A 23,125-nucleotide genomic window follows, 5' to 3' on the forward strand; every position below is an offset into this window, starting at 1 on the left:
TCCCCCTTCTTTATTTATGTGCAAACCTGGCCTGTCTTAGGTTGAGGCATTCACAGTATCATCCTTACCTGTCATCACAACCACTGTGTCTGCACAGTGGCGCTGTCTTAGGTTGGTATGCCCGCAACGCCTTCTTACCCGTCATTGGCTCACAGGGTACGGAGAGCTATGTTTATCCATATTGGCTCCTGCTGTCCAGGGGCCCATTGCGTCTGCCGTAAGGCAAGGCACAGTATGCGGTGGCGACGCACATAGCGGACAAGAAGGCATTGCTCTATGACCAGGCTGCCAAACAGCACGGACGCCAAAAGGCCAAGACCACTCCAAACCTTAGCAAAAGACAGGGCTTTCAAGAGCCAAGACGTGAAGGTTCCAGGCTGCATTACTTCAGCCCTGGTGGAGTGGATCGTGACAACCTGTTTTGCCAATTGCAAGGTATAGTTAAGAAATTGCTGGCTCCAGGGGCCCCACAGGGCAGCATTAAGGCTTTGTACAACTGCTGAATGATTATGCAAAACAACTGGCGTAACACAAGAATATTGGTAGGTAGGCATGTATGCAATATGTATGCGATATGAGAGGTCAACATAAACATATCAATTTCTTCTTAAAGCAAGGCTATCTGCTGATTCAGGTTTAGCATTCCCTGCATGAATATGATTGTCGAGTGCGTTTTGGGTAGTTAATGCGGCAGCGACCTCTGATGACAAGGTATTGATGGCATTTGCAGTGGCCGCAGAATTTGAGAGAAACCGGACCAAACGCGACGGTAACCAGATGGGACGGTCAGCTGACCTTCAAAACACAGCCGGCCTACCCGGAGACTGGTCCCTCAGCAATTCCCTCGTGTCTGTGCCCCACGTTGGGCGCCACCTGTCCTGACCCCCGGGATTTGAGAGGCACGGAAGAGGGGCTGGGGATGAGATGAGAGGCTGACACACTTGATGAGAAGCTGCAAAAAGGGGAACTTTATTTCCTCTCCGCCTACCCTTAAGTACCTTACGCTGTACCTACGCTTTGCCTGTTCCGCATGCTTGGACTGTGGGGCTTTCTCTGATTGGCCCTAGTGTCTCGTGTGCATCTTTTACTGGCTGCCTGTTAACTATATGCATTTCAAGCTACGCAATAGCCTGCCATGGCCCCGGACAGGGAAGCTAAAGTAAGATAGCTATTTTAATGAGGTTTGCTTATACAAAATTCTCTTGACCTCAACTCTGTCTCTTGTGATAAGAATTTCTTTTTTCCAGGTGGTAAAGGAAGGAGGACATCTTTCTTTTGGTGTTTTATCTCTTGCTTTTGGAGAGAAAAGGGGAGGTCATAGATCTGCTGTTTCAAGTGCTCTAGCTCAAAATAATCTTAATATCAGTGAAGCATATTTTGGGGTAACATTCTGGTTTTCTACAATTACTGGCAAATGTTTTGATGAAAGATTTGGTTCTAGTCACATAGATTTGCTTTCCCTTTCACTCAGGATCTAGGTTTTAGTTCTGCTTTAGTTTGCCATACTTTCGAGTCCCCAATAGCAGGTACTCCTAATGTGTTTGTGTAAGTTCCTTTATGGAGGAGGAAAATGGATTCTGAAATAAAGTACTAACATGAAATATTTCAAGTCATACTGTTGAGTCACTTGTGCTCATGGTGTTAGGTCCTGTAGACTGAGGCTTGACCAGGCCAACTATTAGGACTTTTGGGTGGTGATGATACGAAACTTTGGGAAGTTCTAATAGTTTTATTTAGATCTTAGAGAAAATAGTAATCCACCCTGTTTGCCTGTATTGTTTGAGTGGAATCACTATGTTTGTGTTCTACCTTTGGTAGAGGGTTATCACAGATAGGTATTTTGGCCTCCTTGTGATTCATGGCATTAATCATGGGGTTTGCCAAGTAAAAGGTGATGTGTTTTCATTTTGAAACAGGGTTACAGCAGTGCTGTAGAGGGTCAAAGACAGTGCCAATGTAGAGGACAGGCCTCTGTCTGCGGTTTCTCGGTCACGTGCTCAATTTTAAGATCACTTCAGCTCAGGGAACAACAATAGTGGGGTTGGTTAACAGGGAAAACAAAGAGTTTCTAAGGCCAAAAGTAGCCAACTATCTTACCCCAGGTAATGTCCAGAAGTCCCAAAAAATACCACTTGGGCAAGATGGCACTATCCTGTTAATGAGGGCACTGGTAAGCATTGGGACAGGATACAACTCACAGTGGCAGCTGGAGGTGCTAACAGGTAGGGCTGCAGAGATGACACTGCTGCAGTCCACTGCAATAGTCTGAAGGCCGGGCTGGACAGCACCAGATGCTGGATGGGATGGGAATGGAAACAACAGCACTGGGAGGTGGAGCTTGATGATCAGCGGTCACCTGGACAGAGTGACCTGTTAATAGTGCCGGTCACCATCAGTCATCAGGAGTTGGTGTCAGACACACCAGTGTAAACAGTTTTTTGTGAGTTTTTGGCTTACGCGAAAACAAACAGCGCTTTGGGACACCAGGCAGAGGCCTATGGTGCTCCTTTCAGGTGATGTCAGAGGCAGGGCTGGAAGCTGATGCAGTGGCCAGGTCTCTGTGAGGGTCTTCCACTTCTCTTTGGAGTCAGCTACTGATCCTCCTTCCTCTTTGGAGGCCAGGAAACAGACTCCCTACACTGGCTCCTGTCTTGCCTTGTGTCATCTTTCAGGGTCCTTCATCTTATAAGTCTGAATGGACAGTTTTCAATTCTCAGTAATTGATTGGACCATTTAGCAACAATCAGCTCATTCTTATTGTTTGACCCAACTAATTAGCTAATGAGTTGGGTTTGAACCTGGTTGATTCCTAAAACCCACACCTGATTGGTCTATTTTGTGAGCCAGGAGCCAAATATAAAAGTGAAAACTTGGTGCCCACACAGACCTGACCTCCTCCCACCTCCTGGCAGGCTTGTGGACTGGTGGTCTTGGAGAAGCCACAACCATTGCCTGCTTCACTGGGGCTGGAGGCATTCTGCACCTGGTACCACTTTACTGGGTCTGGATATATCAGCATAAAGGAGTGGGGGGTGGGGAGGCACAACCATGTTGGCCTGGGAACCATGGGCCTCTCTACTGCCTGAGGCTCTAGGGAGCCACAGCACTGGAGCTAGTCCAGTGGGGACTCATGGTCCTCCTTGCATCCCTGAACCAGGATCTTCAGGGCTTGCAGTTACCCACTGCGTCCCTGGGGTGGTATAGCAGGGGAACCAAACCAGTGCTGTCCACCGTCACTGTCCCAGGTGTTCAGGTTTTCTAAGAGTTCGCAGTTACATAAAGAAGAGTTTGGTAGTAATTAACTAAAACAAGCAAACATGTAAACTAGTTTTTTTAAAAAAAGGCTATTTTTATTCTAAGTGTATATTTATACATCTTGGTGATGAAACCTATCAGATATTTGCATATCTCATTTTATCAGTCCTCTCCAACTAGCAAAGAGACAGTGAATAATAAATTGTCCTTCCTTTTTTTGTCCACCTGTTAATGAGTAGTTTTAATTCTGCAAAGAGTATACTGGTTTGAAAGATGGATTAGCTCATCTCCAATCCTGTTGGATCTTCCCAGTTAATCTGGAGGCTGCCTGTCTTGCTTCATATGGTAACTGCCATCTGTAGAAGGAAAGAATTTGGTAACTAAGTTGAAACGTTTTAAGAAGCCACTAAAAACAACTCTAAAAGCTTGCACTCCGATGTGTTCAGATGGTGGCGTGGGTCAGACTTGTCATGTGACTCATTTACACATCCTTAGCTGCTGTAGAAAATTACCACTATTCAGATATTCTCCCCTCCCCCAGATCTAGCACCCAGGGCAATTAACAGAAAACTCCAGCCTAGTCATAGCCCAGCCTGTGACAAAGACCTTTTCTATGAGAGTTTGTTCCCACTGGTTAGAGTCCAAAATGCTAATTGGCATCAGCTGCATTAAATCACTGAGTGGGGCCAGCAGCTGCCTTATCATTGGAGAAACCAGGAGGAGAGCTTTCCCTTTCTTACCAAAATGTCCTTTTTTCTCTCTCAAGTTACTGTTTTTGTTTTTTTCCCCCAACTTGTCTATGATTGTGACCTACTACAGAGGAGGGGAAGGCAAAATTGTTTGGACTTGGCCTAGACATATGGAGCATATAAACTTTTGTAATTTTGCCACTTCTCCTTTCTTTTCACATATGGAATTTGTTTTTAGTATCAGTTCTAGCTTGCTCTGAATCTGTTTTCTGCTTTATTTTCTCTGGCTAAATAGGGTGTTTGGTGGTGGTGGTAGTGGTGATAGTGTATGTATGTACTTAAGTACTGGAATGTGACCACCAAACTTGTTTTCAACTAATAAGCAAAGGGAGATTTAAACTAAGAAGTTGGTACACTATACCCTTATTCTAAAGACAACCTAAACTGCCACATTATAAGCATTAGTCATAATTAGGATTCCAGTGTTAGTTGACTAAAGTCGTTGGCAGTTCCTTCATTTATTTTTGGTGCATTTTCTCCAAGATGGGTACTCATAATTACATAGTAGATCAAAATTAGTGATGCTGAATGCCTTTTTAATTTATTAGTTGTGAAATAGTTACTGTAGGGTAAGGTAAAAGTATCAGTCTTTTCTGCCCTCCCGCCATTAGGAGAGATGACGGAACCCTGTGGTCCTCAATGCATGCCTGATGGCGGGCACCTGGAATAGGATGTGGGCATGTGTAAGTGGGCACAAGTGGGCTAAGAGACCGGGCTTTTAAGGGCGGCATCACGGGGACGCCAGCAGAAGCAGAGAGAACGCGAGAGAAGGCCGGAGAGCCCAGAAAGAGTGAAGACTTGTCCTGGCCCTCCAGCACCCCTCCCTGCCTGCTGTGTACCTGGTAAATTCCAATAAAAGCCTGCAAAAGCCACTGAAGGCTCCAGGATTCTCCTTCCACCCATTGCTAGAATCATAGAGATCCTGCCCTCTGGCCATTCCTGCCCCTAGAGTTACCGATTTAAAAATCATAGTGAAGGAGTGTTCGAAGTATGAACTTGGTCTTGAAAGATTTTTGAGAGCACAATATGCTTGCCTCTTTTTTTTTTTTTTTTTTGCAGTTCGTTTTTCACATTTGTGTATTATATTGATCTGATTATTGTATTTTTGGCTCATGTTTGGATGTTTCAGTCTATTAGAAAAGCCATTGCCAAATTTGATTGCATTGAAGGTGTTCTTATGTTTTATTTTTTTGACTCTGAAGAGATAGCCTGTAGGGTAAGGTAAAAAGTATCAGGCTTTTCTGCCCTCCCGCCATTAGGATAGATGAGGGGACCCTGTGTTCCCAAGTGCATGCCTGATGGCGACACCTGGAGTAAGGTGTGGGCATATGTAGATGGGATTCACCTGGGCTAAGACTGGGGTTTTTAAGGGCGGTGTCACGGGGACACCAGCAGAAGAGAAGTAGAAGCAGAGAGAACGCGATAGAACGCCGGAGAGCTCAGAGTGAAGACTTGCTGGGGGCTGGGAGGCCTGCCATGTGCCTGCCTGCCTTGTGCCTGGTAAATCCCAATAAAAGCCTGCAAAAGCCACCGAGGCCTCCAGGACACTCTCCTCCTTTACCCCATCTGCTCGATCATAGAAAACCTGCTCCGTGTCCCATTCCTACCTTCTACATAGCCCAATTTCAAAGATATTACAGTATATATCTTTTGGTTTATGGTGAGTCATCGTTTCATTGTATAAATTGTCTCTGAAGGCATCTTAGATTCGGGGAAATACATTATGCCATGATAATTTGCAAGCAGTACAGTGTTTTTTCATTCCAGCGGACAGTAGTGAATTGAAGACTTTTAAGAATTTTAAAATGTGTCCTTGGTTTTAAATCATTAGGTTCTGAAAACAAGTGCCTGTAGAAGCTCTTGTTCTTCAGATAGAGTGGTGACAAGTTAGATTATAGAAGACATGTTATGTCACTAATAGAAAATAATTATATCAAGGCTAGTCAAAACATGTTGTCATCCTTAATTATGTCTCACAAAGCTTCTCTTGGGAGAGTTGTAGGTGGCATTTGATTTCTGTCAAGAATGGTGTTATATTTTAGGGAATAGTGACCTATGGAGCAATTTATCCAGTGTATGTAAAGTGGTGAGCAAGTAGGGGTTAGGATGGCTCCATAACGCAAAGTCCACTAAAATATACACACTGCATGAAGTGTTTGGATGTGCTTACCACAAAAACAAAATTAAAATCAATATTTTGATATTTCCCTATTCTACTACCTGGTTGTTTTTATTTTTATCTAGTTTTTACACTTCAGACCCTTGCAGGTTTACTAATTATTTGATAAAAGGGGAAAAGAAATAAAACTTTTAGTTTACTTTGTAATCATTTAGTTGCAATCCAAGGTAAAGAAGTGGTATGTTTGAGTTTTCTGGATGCAGCATATTTATCTGTGGCCTCAACACAGGAGTAGCACCACATACCTTTCCAACAGGAGTGTGTTTATGACTGTAATCCTGTGTTAACTTGTTAGGCATCTGTCAGTCTTCGACACACCCTATTAGGGTTGTCCTGGGTCACCCAGCAACCCAGAGAGACTGTCAGGTGAGCTACAAGTTGTGACTCAGGAGAGAGCAGGTTCCATTTGCCCTGTGCTAGAAAGTTGTAGTCACTACACACTGGATGTGAACGTGCGCTTGTGAAAAAAGCATAAGATAAAATTTTGGTGAATTGGGCTTTTTATTTCTGCTTGGGGCAGTTGCTTATGCCTTATGTTTAAATATAAAGTTCCTTTGAAGAAAGATCCCAAATAGAAGTATGTTATTCTACATTATTAGCTAGGCTAAACACTGGTTTTGTTTAAAATTTGAGATATTTTAACTGGTCACTGTCTAATTTTTCATTGCTACCTTAAACATTAAAACAAATTCAAAATGTCACACAGTTGATGTAATTTTCATATATACAGGGTTGAATGAGAATTATTTCACAATTATATAGATTGTACTTGGCCATGTGATTCTGTTCCATATTTGCAGTCATCTGCCACTGTCACATGACAACTATGCCTATGAATTTGCATTCATATTATAATACTTACATTTCAAGGTCAAGCAGGAAGCTACCATTCTGAGAGTCACTGATTACATGTTTTAAATGTTTGTTTCTTAAGTAGTCATATACAACTAAAAGTTGTATTTTACAAAAATAACTTTTTTAATGGGTCGTCTTGTCTAAGTAATGATTTTGCAGATTTTCTCTTTAGCTTGGAAAAAATGGAATGGTTTATATTTATATACTTATTGTACCTAAAATTGTAATTGACAACTGGATATAGAAAGTTATAAATACTAGAATTGCAAGACTTTACAACCATCTTACTGTGGGAAGCTCTAGCACACCTTTGTCAGAATTGAGTAGACGTTCAAAAGGATTTGATAACACAGTAAGCTTGATTTAAGTATTCAGTAGAACTTTATACCCAATGCATAAAAAGAAACTCTTCTCAAATTTCTAGGTATCATCTATAAAAATTGACCATATTCAAGTTAAACAAATTCTCAGTACATTTCCTAAACGTACCACAGTACAATTATACTACTACTAATAAAAACAAGAGGTTTTCTAAAAATGGAATCACTTAGAAACAATTTCAAAAATTAAATTGCTACTTAAAAAACAATAACAAAGGAATCAGAATATATCACAGCTAATGAGGGGAAGCCAAAGCTGCACTCAGAGTAGAACTCAATGTTTTAGTTATTTTATTAAATACAAGATGAAAAAGGATTGAATGAGAGTTTTATTACAGAAAGTAAGCAAAAAACAAAATGTCAAAAGAAAATAGGAGGAAATGATGCTTTAGAAAGAATAAAAAAGAATTGATAGAAAAAGTATAAGTAAGATTCTATTGATTTGCCTTCTTGGTAAATATTATGTACAGAATAAATATGCCAGATACTGCACAAAGTCCTGGGGGAGGCTGAAACAAATTACAGAGTTTTTTTTGAAAAGATTTTTACTTTTTTTTAATTTAGATAACATTGGTTTATAACATGCACTTTTTATCTTAACCCATCATATTTGCAAACCAAACTTACTTTGTGGTCTCTGTGAACTTACGGATGGTTTGTGGAGATGGGAGCTACAACAGTATGCTTTCTCTTCTGGGCGTGTGCGTGTGTCATCTTTTGCCCCCGTTAACATCTTTTTTCCTTATTCCCCTATCACTGTGTGTGTGTGTGCTCATATGCGCTTTGTTTCTTGCAGCACTAGTGCATCTAAACTGCTCAGAAACACTGAGCCTTCCCTGAAAGGGGAAGAACATCAATTACAAGTGAAACGACTGTGTCATTGTAGAAAATTAAGGAAATGTAGTAGATGGAATTCGAGATTTCCTTATCACATTTTTCTTGAGGATTTTCTTTATTATCTCTTAAACACTGCTTTTTAAACCAAGGCTTATTTTCTCCTTTCCTGTAGATTCTTGTTTCTTTCTCACTTTATAATTCAGCTTTCCCCTCATCTTCCTCAGCATAATTCTTTGAAGATAATTTGGCAGAACCCTTTTTTGTGTTGTGTATGCAGCAAGGAACTGAATGTTCCTCGGGGGGCTGTGTGAGAGAAAATTGGAGACTGGAAGCTCTCAACATTCACAGAGGCAACTTATTTTTATATTTTCCAGACCTGTGTCACCTTTTACTGTGTTCAATCCCTCCCTGATCCCATCAAACAAACTCAGCATTTCTTCTTCTTCCTTTTTTTTTTTAAAGATTTATTTATTTATTTATACAAACACTGGGTACAGTCAGAAGCGCGGGAGGGTGAGAGAATTCACCAGAGCCAGAGCAGGGAGCAGAGCAGGCAGAAGGACCGAAGTACACTGCTGAGGGGAGCAGCGGGCGGCAGGAGAGGTCTGCGCGCCATGTGGGACCCTCCTCCCGTGGCCAGGGAACAGCCGGGGATCGAACCGGCGCTGCAGAGGCTGCGGGCAGCTTCCCAACCCAGCACTCAACCACTGCGCCACCAGGGAGGCCCACTCAGCATTTCTTCTACTGCTCATCTTTTTTAAATAAAACAAGAGACTGGTTGAGGAGCCACATCCAAAACAACCTGTTATCACAAAGTTGGGTTTTGATTCTGGGACTCATTGGACTCACCTGAATTTTTCTCCATGTTAGCAGATTCTCACTAAGCACATCATCCACTCAGGGACTGCATTTGCCAGCCTGTAGCCCGGCCAGAGGGTGTAGTACCCTGCTGGGTAGAGTTGTTAGAGGTGATTGCATGTGTGCTGGATGATTTATATTCACAAATGCTTTAGAAAGGAAGCAGCCTGTCCTAGTAATTATTTGTAATAATTACATCAGTTCCCTATTTTGCTCCCATTTTTACAGCTGAGCAAATTGAGACCTAGCGAAGTAGGCTCAATTTTGTGAGGTCACATAGTGAAGAGCTGAGGTAGTGTATGCCCTCTGTTGCTTGCTGCTGCTTTTATTCATCTTTAGCTTTTATACTCTTTGTGTTTCTTTTATAGTCAGTGATTATATTTCAGACCCCCTTAAAGTTCATAATTCTTGGCATGAGAATAAAGTGAATGTATTATATTTTCCTTTCTTGAACTGGGAATTTTGTTGTTGCTTGTGTGTTGAGAAACTAAAGTCGTCATATTATTCATAAGTCACTTGCTTTATTTCTTCTTCAGGATGAAGAGGAAGAAATCAAACTGGAGATAAATATGCTGAAGAAATATTCTCATCATAGAAATATTGCAACATACTATGGTGCTTTCATTAAAAAGAGCCCTCCAGGACATGATGACCAACTCTGGGTAAGCAAATGTTTCATAAGTGTTTTGTCAGGTTTCTTTGCTGGTTGTGATAAAAGGGGATTAAGGACTTTCCAGAAGGAGGGTAGAGAAATGCAAAGGAAAATGGGTAGTGTCTCATATCTTCTGTGGCCTTGGTTGAAGGTGTACTGAGTGTTAATTCACAGTGATTTTACATTGCACAGAAAAGAGTTAACTTTGTATTTCAAGAATAAAAATGCACATTAATAGCAAGGAAATTAGGAGATTTAAAATAAAGGCAATACAATAAAAATTTCTAGAATTGACACATTGAACCTAACCTTTGAAAAAGTTTATATTTCAAATGATGGCCAAGGTCTGTGGTTACAATACTAGCATGCGAAAGATGTTGAACTTATAAGGCAGGAAGGTAGATTAATACTTTTAGCTTTAAAGATCCACTATAGAAAATGGATAAAATTAAGAAAATTAATTTCCATTGTTGAAATCTAATCATAGTTAGCAATTTTTAGAGTAGTTCAATTCATTTTCTAGGTACTTTCAAAATATACTTGTATTCATATTGTTCAGACATCTAGGTATTGAAAGTGATATATTTTAATTTATACTGTTAAAAAGTAGCATTTAGCCTTTGTATTAAATCCAGTTAATATAAAATAGTTTGATGATCATAATGTGGGGAAAAAATAGAATATTTTTGACACTAGTAAATGAAAGTGTTAAGGGAATGTTTATATCAGATTCCTGGGCAGTAATTAAGAACAGAATGATCCTCCCATGCTCATGAACTTATAAGAGAGGAGAAGCACAGAACCTCTACACTGGGGTGTGCTGTATGGTGTCCGAAACTCTCAGTGTCCTAGACCACATGCACATAGTGAGTAAATGGGATGGTGAAGTCACGGTTAATGATAGGCTCAGGACCTTGGGAAAGATTCTGCTCTCCTGCCTTCTCTTGGGTATGTACTGAAATCGATGGTGCTCTCACTGCCTGCCAGTAGATGTGTGTTAGTCACAGTTTGTCTTCTAACCTACAGCTTGTTATGGAGTTCTGTGGGGCTGGTTCCATTACAGACCTTGTGAAGAACACCAAAGGGAACACACTCAAAGAAGACTGGATAGCTTATATTTCCAGAGAAATTTTAAGGGTAAGAAGAGGGTGTGGCGGTGGGGTTCATATTTGGTCTCATGTTTCCATTTTCTTAGCCCAAAGTATTTCTTGTATTCATTGTGACTGTTCATACTATTTTTCCCCCCTGTGGCAACTAAGGACTTTGTGTAGCTACCTAGCTTTTGATAGTTTAAGCATTATCATGGTTTTGATTCAGATGAGTATTTAAAGAACATAGACTTAAAACAAAAAGTAGTTTTTCTGTATTTTCCAGAATTCATCCTCTAACTATTAAAAAGAAAATCAGAGTGGAGGGGAAGAGAAATAATCTCTAATCATTGTTTTTTTTAGGAATACTGTGTATAAACTTATAAATCAATATATTAGTGGTGCTGAATGCTGGCTTTCAAAATTGTCTTGTGGGCTTTGGAATTAACTGTTAGAATCTGTTGCAGTATTTATGGGGAAAAGTTCTAATGTTTAATGTTATTTACAGCCAATTGGAAAGCTGCTTCATGTCTTAGAGAAGTTTCTGAACTGCTGTTTTAGCAGCTTCTAAAAGATGCTATTTAGTAGTAGAACCATCTTGACAGCACAGGTCAGAAAGTTAATATTTTGTATTTGAAAGGCGCAGTGAGTTTCCAGTGGACCTCTGTCCTTGGTCAGTCATCACAGGTTTTCTCTGTATGCCAACCCTACACTATGCACTTAAATTAATTTGTCATATTTCATTTACCCACCACATTTAAAAATAAAGACTAGGAGTTAAACTAGAATTAGTCCGTATGCTTCTCTCACTAATAAAAATATTTGTTGTATTATCTATATAAGTAAAATTGCCCCACTTTTTATATTTAAATTTCACAGGATAGAATTCAGAGACATAAGTTTTAATTTCTTTTTATTTAGATACTTTACAGAGCCCTTGAAAACAGGCAGTTATCTGATGAATACTAGCTGTTGGGGGATGAAGTGGGAGAACCATATTTTTGTAATCATACTTAAATTTTAGTAATAAAATATCATGTTCCTACCTCTTACGGTTATAGGAAGCAGATCCCAAAGGTGGGGAATACATATCTGTCCAATACTACTGTGAGGGAGGCCAGTGAATGGGCAGATGTATTTATTATATTAATAACTGAAACTCTTAACATGGTGGGAGGAAAGACTAGTGGTTCAGAACAAGAATGTTCCAGTTAGTCAGATTTGGGTTTAAGTAACTTGTGCTACTTATCTACTGCACACCCTTGGCAAAGCTATTCAACTTTCAGAACTTAGTAAATTTTAGACACAATCCTATAACTTAGGCTCCATTATTATAAGAATTAAATATTAGTGCATATGAATCTTTTAATATAACATGTGGGTACATAACTAGTTTTCAGTGAATATTAGTTGTCTTTGTTCTAGTGTGGGATTCTCGAACAGAGAGCTAGGTTTTAGTATAAGTGTCCTAGGCATCAAATGTATTTTAACTTTCAAAAACAACTTACATATTCATATATACAAGCAAGCATTGTTTCCTGTCATATGTAGTAAGTGTATTTACCTGTTTCACCACCATTGAACTCAGGCAACGTTTAAAAGAAGCCTATGTTGTTTGAGGCCCCACTGACCTGAATATAATACATTAATGGATATTAATGGACAGCTTTTTGAGAGGCAGCAAATGTTTTCTGCCTCAATAAATATCTGGAACAAGAGTTTCCTTCATCTCTGCTTTATCTAGAATGGGGATTTTTTTCCTCCAACGAAAGCTAATGAGCTAAAAAAAAAAAAAAATGCCTTTGGAGAAGTCTGTCTATGATGCTGAATTGTATGCTTATTGAGTTAACTAAGTTAGTTTCAGTAACTCCTACAAAACTGTAAAAGCAATATGGTGGGAAGGAGGTGAACTCTCATAGTTTCCTATGCAAGCAGTTATCCCCAGGCAGGTAAAACCTGCATTTTGAAAAACGGAGGGCAGCTAATTTCTGACTTAGCAAAATGTGTCCTTATTTCTTAGTAAATGTTAAATTTAGATGTTTTTGCTTTAAGATTCTTAGAAGGCTCAGACATGAGAGTGTAAGCCTCCACCATCAGTTAAGAACGCGCTCTCGACCTGGTCCACTGAAACTTACTCCTGAGACCAAAAGAGTTACAGATAACTTCAGCATGTTCATTCTCACCCTTTTCTACAGTCACATTTTATGACTTTTGGTAGAAACCAGTATGGGCATTGGTAACCTTTTAAACTAATTCTAAAGGAGAGACTTTGTTCCTTTGTTCATTATCCATGAAGCAGCAAGAAAAATGTCTTCTTAGTTTTGAAACCCACTAGGATGGTTACATACTGTGTATTTTAATTTGAAATTGTGGCTTAACTTTTGGGGCTTGGGCATGTATGTCCCCCCCCCCCATCCCTTCGTCATTTCATACAGGATAAATGTACGCATTGTTCATAGTAATCATAATGCAGGTTAACATTTTTTTAAAAGATTTATTTATTCATTCAAGCATGGGGGGTACAGGCCAGAGGCGTGGGATGGTGAGAGGATTCACCAGAGACAGGGTGGGGAGCAGAACAGGCAGATGGACCGAAGCACTGCTGATGGGAGCAGCGGGCGTGACAGGAAGGGTCTGCCACGCCATGTGGGAATCTCCCTGGCTGGTGGCAGTCAAACCCACGCTGTTTTGCAGAGGCTGCAGACAGCTTCATAGCACTGTGCTCAACCCGGTTTGCCACTGGGGAGGCCCAATGCAGGTTAACATTATAAAGGCACTTTTAGGCTCTATACAGTTTTATGTGTACAAGCAGCAGTCCTTTAGCCATAGGGGAGGTAAGTAGACATGTCTTACACTGACTTCTATTAAGGAGTAAGAGTGTGCAGTCCACATTTGTTTGAGAAGACATGGGTACTGAGTTTGTGGCTAAGCATAAAGAAGAGGATTTGTGAAAGTTGGGCAATAAAAAATATACTGAAGTATTAAAAGCAGGAATTGGAAAAAATTAAGAATGCTATGTTTTTTCATTTCTCAAAGTTATACCAGGCTGAAAGGAGGGACTTTGTCCTAACTGTATAGCATTAAGATACCGTTTATTTTTAGTGCTTTTTTTCCCCTAGTCAGTGCTTTGTGGTATAACACTGCACATTTCTGTGTGGTAGAAAAATAGTCATGAAATAAGCTCAATTTTGTTTCAATAAAATGATTCTTTAGAGATCCTCTGTGTTAGAATATGTGTTCTAGAATAGCTGTTGTATTTAATTCATATCCTATAAAGTAATAACGATAGCAATAGTGCCCACAAAAAAAAAACTAACAAAATCAAATCAACTCTTCTTATCTTTTTGAATTGAGACATTTCATAATAACAGGTCGCTGGTAATCTGAAGGAGGTGGGCTGTGCATGTTGACTTCTCTAGCTAAGTGATGGAACAAGTAAATGAGTTGTGAGAATGATGCATTTCTGTCCTTGAGACCCACATGTGTTTTTGTTGTTTCACCACCTCTCCTCAGAGACATGTTCTTGAACTTCATTCCAGATACAAAGTCATCAGAAGTGCTGTATATACCCAGCAGGGCTTATTTCCTTGAGTAGGAAAACTCTTTTATTTGAATATAAAGCTCTTTTGATAGCAGAATTGTTTTATACTTGGGGTGGAGTTGAGATTGATCAACAGTTAGCACTTTGTCACTGTGAAGTGAGGAAATTAGGCAGTGTTTAGCCACCAAACTTGAAAGCCCTCTCTAGCCCTTTGCTTTCCCCTGGGATGTGTCTAGTTCAAATACACCCATGGGGTCACCCACTGAAAGACAGACATACAGCGTGGGAAAGGAACCACCCTGTACACAAATAGCACAAATTATAGTAGAGAAACTGAAGATGGTAATCTAAAGTGTGTCTTCAAGGAACAACTAGAAAGTGGTTGCTCACATGGGGGACATGACCCATTGCAATTAGGAACTGGGTACTTCTTTCTGTATCCTTGGTATTACTGAGGATGGCTCTCTGGTAAATGCACTCATACTGAATTTTATGTTCTAAATATATTTCACAGAACCTTTGATCCAAATGGGTACTTTGTTATAAAAAGGTATGTTCCTGGCTCTTTTCTTAGAGTAACAAAGAACTAAAGTTCAGCTCTGTCTTTCCTATTCAGGGATTGGCACATCTTCACATCCATCATGTGATTCACCGGGACATCAAGGGCCAGAACGTATTGCTGACTGAGAATGCAGAGGTGAAACTTGGTATGTGATGGATGTGCTGTACAGTCTAACATTTACTGCATGCCAGCAACACACCTGTCTCTTCTGAATTTAATGAAAGGTTTAGTCTGTTACCCAACATTTCTATTTCTGTTCTATTTAAGAAATGGGAACTGGGCTTCCCCTATGCATATCTCTTGTGCGCTGTTCTTGGTATAGTGGCCAGTGTAATCTTTAAACCAGATCATGTCACTTCACTGCTTAAGGACAATTTATGGCTACCTGTTTCACTTTGAATATGGCACATTTCTTGCCATAGTCCATAAAAAATGGTGCGCCCTACCTCCATCCTCTTTTTGTGACCCTCCTCATTTTTCTCCACTTCCTCACTCATTTTAAATTTCCTTGGATTTGCCTCAGGACCTTCACATGTACTGTTCCCCTTTGGGAACACACCCTTATTTTCTGAAGTTGCAGTTTTTTCTGCATCCTCAGGTACTTTCCCAGTCATTTGTATTGAGCCTCAATGTTTATTTCCTCTATAATGCTGATCACAATTTATAATATATAGATATTTGTTCATATTTCTGACTCTTTTATCAGTTCTGGGAGTGCAGTGACTAGGATTGTTTTATTCTCTAGTGTATTCTTACCCAGAACCTAACAGAATGCCTTGAATGTAGTTTATGCGTGGATGGATGGAGCCCATGGTGTCTTGTCAGAGATGATTTTATAATTATTCTTTTATATTTACTGTTTCCCTTACCTGGCTCTGAACTTGTTGCCATCGTACTGTCACTTAGCAGTATGTTCATTCTCTCTCTCTCTCTCTCTCTCTCTCTGTGTGTCTCTCTCTCACACACACACACACAAACACACGAGCGCGCACGCGTGCATGCACACTCACACTTTTTTAAATACGTATGTAAAAATCTAATCCACCTTTCACAAATCGTAGGTGCATAGTACTTCTACTTTAAAAATAGGATCTTCACCATTACTTTCTCTCTTAGCACCTGTTTTTATTGATTGTCTATGGAGGAATAGTTTACTATTTGGAAAATTCCCTCAAAGCTAAGATAGGGGGCCCTGCATTGTTCTTGTCCCTGGTGACTCAGCAAGTTGTGTGTGTTCCCTGCACTGGCACCATGTGGCCAGGCCTGTATCATTTGGTGATTGATTGTTGCTGCTGTGCAGAGAGCTGTGAAATGCGGTGACTGCCTGGGCCATGTACCTTTGTCTCAGAGGAGCTTTCAGCATATGAGCCCACCTCCTGGCTACCTGACCAGGTGATTTTTCTGAACATGTTCTGTACACAGAAGTTGACACTGTGACCCCTGTGAATCATCTGAGGCCTCTATAGATCTTCTGCATGAGCAGCCCCACTGTTATGCGCTCTTTCTAGAGGTAATGGTAATGTTTAGTGATGACACTGACCTACAAGCGCTGCCTCTCACTCTGGGGCTTTCTTCTAGACTATCATCATCATTCGGTTGGGTGGGATATTGATATCACTCCGAAAAATCAGAAGTTTCCAGCACTTTAGGGGGGTGTTTCTTAGTGTATTTATGATTTTGCTTACTTCTCTTTAATTCAGTACTGTATTCATTACAGAACACCTTTTTGTTTACTTCTCTTTATATGGTCAGTGCTACTTAAGAAATAAGTCAGCTGGGTCTTGGTCAGTTCTTCTTAACTTGGGACTTTCTGGACTTGGATCTTGTTCATAGTAGGCATATTCCTTGAACTCACTGAAAATTCATCCAAAAGTTACTCTGGTGATTAAACTGATAGAAGCTCATGGAGGTGGTGGGGTCTAGCCTTCCAGGATCTTCTTGGTGTCTGTTCTGGAAGGGTGCTCCTTACTGACCTTAGTGATCTTGAGGTTGCATGTCTGTGAAGCATTACAGTTTCATTTTACTCTGAAGACAACTAAACATTTCTTTGTCTTGTATTATACTTGTTATTTAATTCTGTTCTACCTTTCCTTTTCTCTTCTTCCTTCCACAGTCGATTTCGGTGTGAGTGCTCAGCTGGACAGGACTGTTGGAAGGAGAAATACCTTCATAGGCACCCCCTACTGGATGGCTCCTGAGGTCATTGCCTGTGACGAGAACCCAGATGCCACCTATGATTACAGAGTAAGAGGCACCTCCTACTTTGGCCTTAACACTGCGTCTGTGATATTCCTGAGGGATAAGTTCTTTGCTTACAAATCACATATCCCTCCCTTATTCCTTTCTCCTTTTTCAGGACAAACTGGGACCCTGTTACAAGTGCAAATTGCCAGGACAGTACTTAGATGCAATTTGTCCATTTTGTATCAGCTCTGTTTTTTTTTTTTACTAAGTAATAAACTGCTTTCAAGGCAGTGTGCATCTCTTTTTTATGCATAGAACTTTAGAACTCCTCAGTGAAAGTTTTTGCTCTGTTTGCTATCCTTTTTAATTTGAACATTATATTATAATCAGGCATTTACTGTTTTTAAAGTATTATCAGAAGATAGAGCAATAGTGTCATCTTGTGAAAGAGCTTGCAACTTTGATTTGGTGCACAAAATACTTAAATTATTAGAGTGACCTCTAGGGACTTGAATCAAAAGTGCATGCTTTTGATCTTGTAAAACCCATGTTTGATCATTATACTGGGTTGAATGCTTATAAAAACTATTTGAAAGGGGAAAAAAAAAAACCTTTTCCTTAATTAAATGAGTCAGAGTAGTTAATGTGTCTGTTAATGTTACTCAAAGTTGGGTGCACGTCCTAGTATATTTTAATATTTATTATAAATACTGTATTTTGAAACTCAATTTACCTATGATACAGAGGGATTTTTTTTTGACATGTTAGAGTTTTTTTTAAATCTTTATGACTTTATGTCTTTTCACTCTTTAGTACATCATTAAATATCTCCAAAATTTTAAAATGTTTCCCAACATGCCCCAAATATTATCATGCTGAAGTTAAAAATAATCCTTTATTATGAAGTTCATAATTAGACCCAGGTGGTTTGTCCAAACCAGTATTCACTTTAGGATAAGGCATAATATATCTGGTTTGGCCATTAAATGTCTCCCCCTCGCCCCCACCATTATCTTTTACTTCATTATATTTTTTGGCCATTGAATATCTTTTAATTGAGAATCCCCTCCAACATGACGTCAGTTGTTGGAAAGGCAGTGTTCCCTAGATTGGTTTTACCATTTTTTCATTTCAACTTTACAGATCTTTGTAATGTCATCTGAGCAAGCTCATGGAGTGGGTGTGGTTCATGTTGCCTCACATTAGGGGGCTTGAGCATTTGCTTATCCCTCTGCTGGTGCTATTAGTCACTAGATTAAGTTGGTGAACCTCTGCTTTACACCCTTACAGTACAGGAAAAGCCTTAAAAATAAGGAATTTGTGGGTCTGTCCTCATTTTTACATTCTCACACGTGGGAACTTTGCAACTTAATTATAGATTATAAAACTCTTCAACGGAACAACCTTAATTAAATCTTTGGCTAGTATGCATATAAAAATATATACTAATGGTAACTCCAATATTTGCTTGTTGAAATTTTTTGTCTGGGCTCAAAGAAATTGGCTGATAAAATTTCCTTTATCAGCCAACTATTATTGAGTGCTTAATCCAGTTAGAGTTCTGGAGATACAAAGTAAATAAACAAAAATTCCTACCTTCATGAAACTCATATTTTACTGGGGAATAACATTAAAATTCAAACTTTAGAATTAATATTTCAGGGGAATCAGAAAGAGAAGATGTCATGTACAAATAGGTACTTGTAGCTTACTCATTTGTTTGAGGGAGGAGCGAAGAGACTCAGCAGCACAATTCAAACTAGTGGACTATGGTTCTGAAACCCAGTTTCAGAACTTCAAAAAGATTAGCTCTGTGAATTCAGCTCAGACCCTTTAAAGGCTTTCTAGCCCTTAAACTTTCAGCATCTTAATTAAGTTTGAGATATTAACAAAAACATAAAGGTAAATCTGGACTAAGAATCTAAATTGTCAAATAGTTGCAAGGAAATAAAAAAACTTACTAGTAGATCGTGATCAGTGGGCACTTGAAATTCTTACAAAGATCTTACAAAGATCTCTAGTTCATTTCATAGATATGAATGGTTCTAATTAACAAATCGATTTTATCTTTATTTTATCAGTTATCCATTCATTTGTAAGATATACTTACTAATGTGTTTGTGCTTATAACTTCCTGGCAAATTTCCTTTCCCTTTACACACTAAAGAATGCTTTTATTTTATTTGTGTGAATAACCAGCAATGGTAGGTTACTGTCTTCATAGTTAACATGAATCTATAACATGCTGTTTTATTTTTGCAGAGTGACCTTTGGTCTTGTGGCATTACAGCCATTGAGATGGCAGAGGGTGCTCCCCGTAAGTAGTGTTCTTTCCTTTATAGCTTGCTTGTTATATATGTAACTGAAACCCAGTTTCAGAACTTCAAAAAGAACAGCTGTGTGGATAATATTATTCCTGGTGGTGATTTTGTTAAAGGAAACCTAAATGCAGTGAAATTTTAGATGTAAAACTATTTCTTGTCATTCACTATTCTTTGGAGCTCTCCCTGAGGTCTGTAGGCTCCATTTTTATTTATTTAAGTTATATTTTAAAATTTTTAATAAATATTTTTTTCTCCCCACTCCAGAAATGGAACTTTTAATTATAAGGTACAGATAATGGATACAAAGGATCAATACAGAATTATCACAAGGAGGGCAAGGTGTATTATCTAATTTTTTTTTTAACTTACTAGCTTCACTGAGCCACCCATGCCCATATTCCATCTGCCTCCCTTCCCCATCCTCTCCACCCTTTACCCCATCCACTTTGATAACAAGATTTTTTGCTAAGTTCAAATTTTTATTCTGTTGTTTTCATGTAATTTTTTTTTGGCATTTTTATATTCCATAGATGAGAGAGACCATCTGAAATCTTTCACTTTTTGACTGCTCTCATTCAGCATAATCACCTAGGAATTTATCCATTTTGTCCCCGGTGCCACAATTTCATCTTTCTTTTCAGTTGTATAATAATCCATTGAATATTTATGCTCCACAGTTCATCCATTAATCTGTTGAAGGGCACTTGCTTGGTTCCATGATTTGGCAATTGTAATTTTGCTTCTAAATCCATGAAAACTTCGTAAAATTGATTTTTGATCAGGGACAAGAAAGGGAATTGCAGGGAATGAAGGAAAATGACATTTTCTGCTTGTCCCCCCAAACAAAAGCTGTATGCAAAGATATGTGACTGTCTGGTACATAGTTGCTGCTGAGTAAATATTTGTTGAATGAATGAAAAAAAAAATTACCAACAGCTAAGAATTAGTTTGTAATACAGAAATAATGTCTGTCTGGAAAACTACATGTTTCCCTCTAAGGAGTTGAGACGGGAAATAGTTCCTGGTCCTTTATTTCAGTTTTCTTTCCTAGTGGGAACAGTATCGTCTTTCTCTTGGACTCCCATTTCTCAATTGTCTTGTAAGATTCTCATAAAGATAAACACAAACTACACATTGCATAATTGTGACAAATTAACGTGTACATGTATACCAAACATGCTTATATTGGACAAGTGATAGTACAAACATTAATTGCACAGAATTAAACAATTCTATTTTATTCTCATAGTTTTGCTCATTTATAGTAATATTAGCTATAACGGTGAGCAGTTAACATTTCTGGAGAGCCTAACATTTCTGTGCTTTACTATATTCAGTCATTGTGTGAAGGGAGGTCTTTATAAACAGAGCTAATTTAATCCTCACAACTATAAAAATGCAATTATTTTCATTGTAATCTCATACATGGTTTGGAAACTTAAGTTTTTAATTCCTTTAAGACTTTGAATCAATATTTTTCATTTATGAAAACTTTCCAATGTCTATTTGAAATTGTATATTTGTTTTGTTGCCCTTGTCCTCTTTATATTTTGCTTTGTTTAAATTGGGAATTCAGAGTATGGCCTGAGGGTCTTAACTAAATGGCTAGACTGTTTGACATGAAGCGTACCAATCTGATGCATTTGATACTGTGAATGAGCCCTAGAAATCAAGAATCAATAAAATAAGTGCCGTACTGACACCACCATCTCCTTTTCCCAGCTCTCTGTGACATGCATCCAATGAGAGCACTGTTTCTCATTCCTAGAAACCCTCCTCCCCGGCTGAAGTCAAAAAAATGGTAAGCTATGTGTGGTTTTTGTTTTTAACCCCCCCCCCTTTTTTGTTTCTTTTTACTTTTATTCTTAGACAAAAATCTGGTCATTCTAATCCCCCAAAGAATGCCAAAGCCATACTCCAAAATACTTGGTAAAAAGTACATTTATCATTTGGTAATTAAATGTAAAGTTCCAAATACATTAAAAGTATAGCTTCTGTTTTATAAACCTGCAGCCTCTGAGTCCTCTTACTTTTCTCAGATTATTATTATTATTATTATTTTAAAATTTTACTTATTTTTGCTTAGAAGAACTGGGGCATAGATCCAGAGGTAGGGGGAGGGCAGTGAGAGGATACACCAGAGACAGAGTGGGGAGCGTACCAGGTAGATTTACTGAAATGTGCTGCTAAGGGAGCAACGGACGAGACAGGAGAAGTCTGCTGCACCATATGTGGGTGAGCTCCCTGGCAGGGGATTGAACTCAGCTATAGGGGTGATAGTGCTGAGACTTAATCCCTAGCCACCAAAGAGGCCCCTTATTTTTCTCAGGTTAAAAGCTTGTTTTTGATTTTTATTGTAGGGAAAACTCTATATATGTATTTATATATAGATGGATGGATCAGAAACATTTTATGAACCATGAAAGATGTTTAGATACATCTTTCATGTTGGTGGCCTCATCTCCCATGCCTAGTGACTTATCAAAGAATTTCTTACTAATCAATATCCTTTTTCTGAGAATTAAGAATTATATACAGATTATCCTGAGTTACAGTGCCACCTAAACATGTTTTTCTAGTAGGAAAACATGTTTTTCATGCAGTCCCGTAGGTATCTTTTTAGAAGGACTTTGCCTTCGGTGTACTACTCTGCTATAGCCATTTTTAATTTCTTAACAGTCTTTGAACAAAAGGCCCCAAATTTTCATTTTTCACTGGGTCTCACAAATTATATATATAACTCATATATAACTCATATATGAGCTGCCCCATCCAATCTTAGAAAATTCCAAACAAAAATATACTCTGGATTGTGCTACTTTATTTGCAACTTCCCTTGCAGTTACCTAATGAACTTCTGAAAATTTCAATAAAAGCCTCATGTTTCTTATGTGCTGTTTTTTTATTCACACCATTACTGTCTGCAGTACTGTTTAATGCCCTTTTTATTTGTTGAAATATGTCAAATACACTCCTAAATGACATCTTTGCCACGGACAAAGATCTGACTCCCATAGTCAAAAGCAGTCTTCTGCTCCCAATTCTCCAACACTGTTTCTACACATGAACTGTTAAACACCAGTTTCTGCATTGCATAAATAATCTGTTAGCCATTATATTTAATGCTTGACTCCTATATATGTATGGGACGTTATTTCTTGCATTTATAGTGCTCTCCCTTACACATTGACACAGGAATCCTGGTTACTTTCATATTACATTTCTGCTCTCTGCAATAGTTAATGAGTTAAGTTTGTAGCAGAGTAGAAGTAGTCGGTTTTGCAGAATATTTTTTTAAGTTAAAGATGGTGGAAGTGTCTTTATATCACTTGCAACTTGGTCCCATCGTAATTGAAGGAGAAGCTGAGATATGTAGCCTCGCTATAAACCTAGGAAAGGGAACTGATGTTAATTGATAATATATTAATTTCTGCCAAACTTAGAATATGTCTAATTCACTTTTGTCTCTTCCATAATTTCTCAGCCAGATCTTTCGATTTAAACCAATATTTGTTGAATGAGTGATTCAGTTTATCAAGAGTGCTAACTAATTACTCTGAAGGGTTCTGAAAATTTCATCATGTATATTTTACTTAGCCAAACTCATAGCCTGAAATATAGCAATAGGATTTCTAAACAATCATGTTGTTTCTAACTTAGA

The 23,125-nt window shown here is 38.7% G+C and overlaps 1 protein-coding gene across 49 annotated transcripts in view; it reads left to right on the forward strand.

Moving 5' to 3' along the window:
• Positions 1-23,125, forward strand: part of MAP4K4 (mitogen-activated protein kinase kinase kinase kinase 4) — a 180,420-nt gene that overhangs the window by 113,017 nt on the left and 44,278 nt on the right. For all 49 annotated transcript variants that reach the window (XM_037527994.2, XM_054701927.1, XM_037528013.2 and 46 more), the window contains exons 4-9: positions 9,650-9,775; positions 10,792-10,902; positions 15,011-15,101; positions 17,070-17,200; positions 19,403-19,457; positions 21,187-21,265. In XM_037527994.2, the coding sequence (XP_037383891.1) occupies positions 9,650-9,775; positions 10,792-10,902; positions 15,011-15,101; positions 17,070-17,200; positions 19,403-19,457; positions 21,187-21,265 (593 nt within the window). The remainder of the gene's footprint in view (positions 1-9,649; positions 9,776-10,791; positions 10,903-15,010; positions 15,102-17,069; positions 17,201-19,402; positions 19,458-21,186; positions 21,266-23,125) is intronic.

Source organism: Talpa occidentalis, unplaced genomic scaffold, assembly GCF_014898055.3.
Source record: "Talpa occidentalis isolate TD23 unplaced genomic scaffold, MPIMG_talOcc4v2.1 talOcc4.5, whole genome shotgun sequence".
Classification (NCBI taxonomy): domain Eukaryota; kingdom Metazoa; phylum Chordata; class Mammalia; order Eulipotyphla; family Talpidae; genus Talpa; species Talpa occidentalis.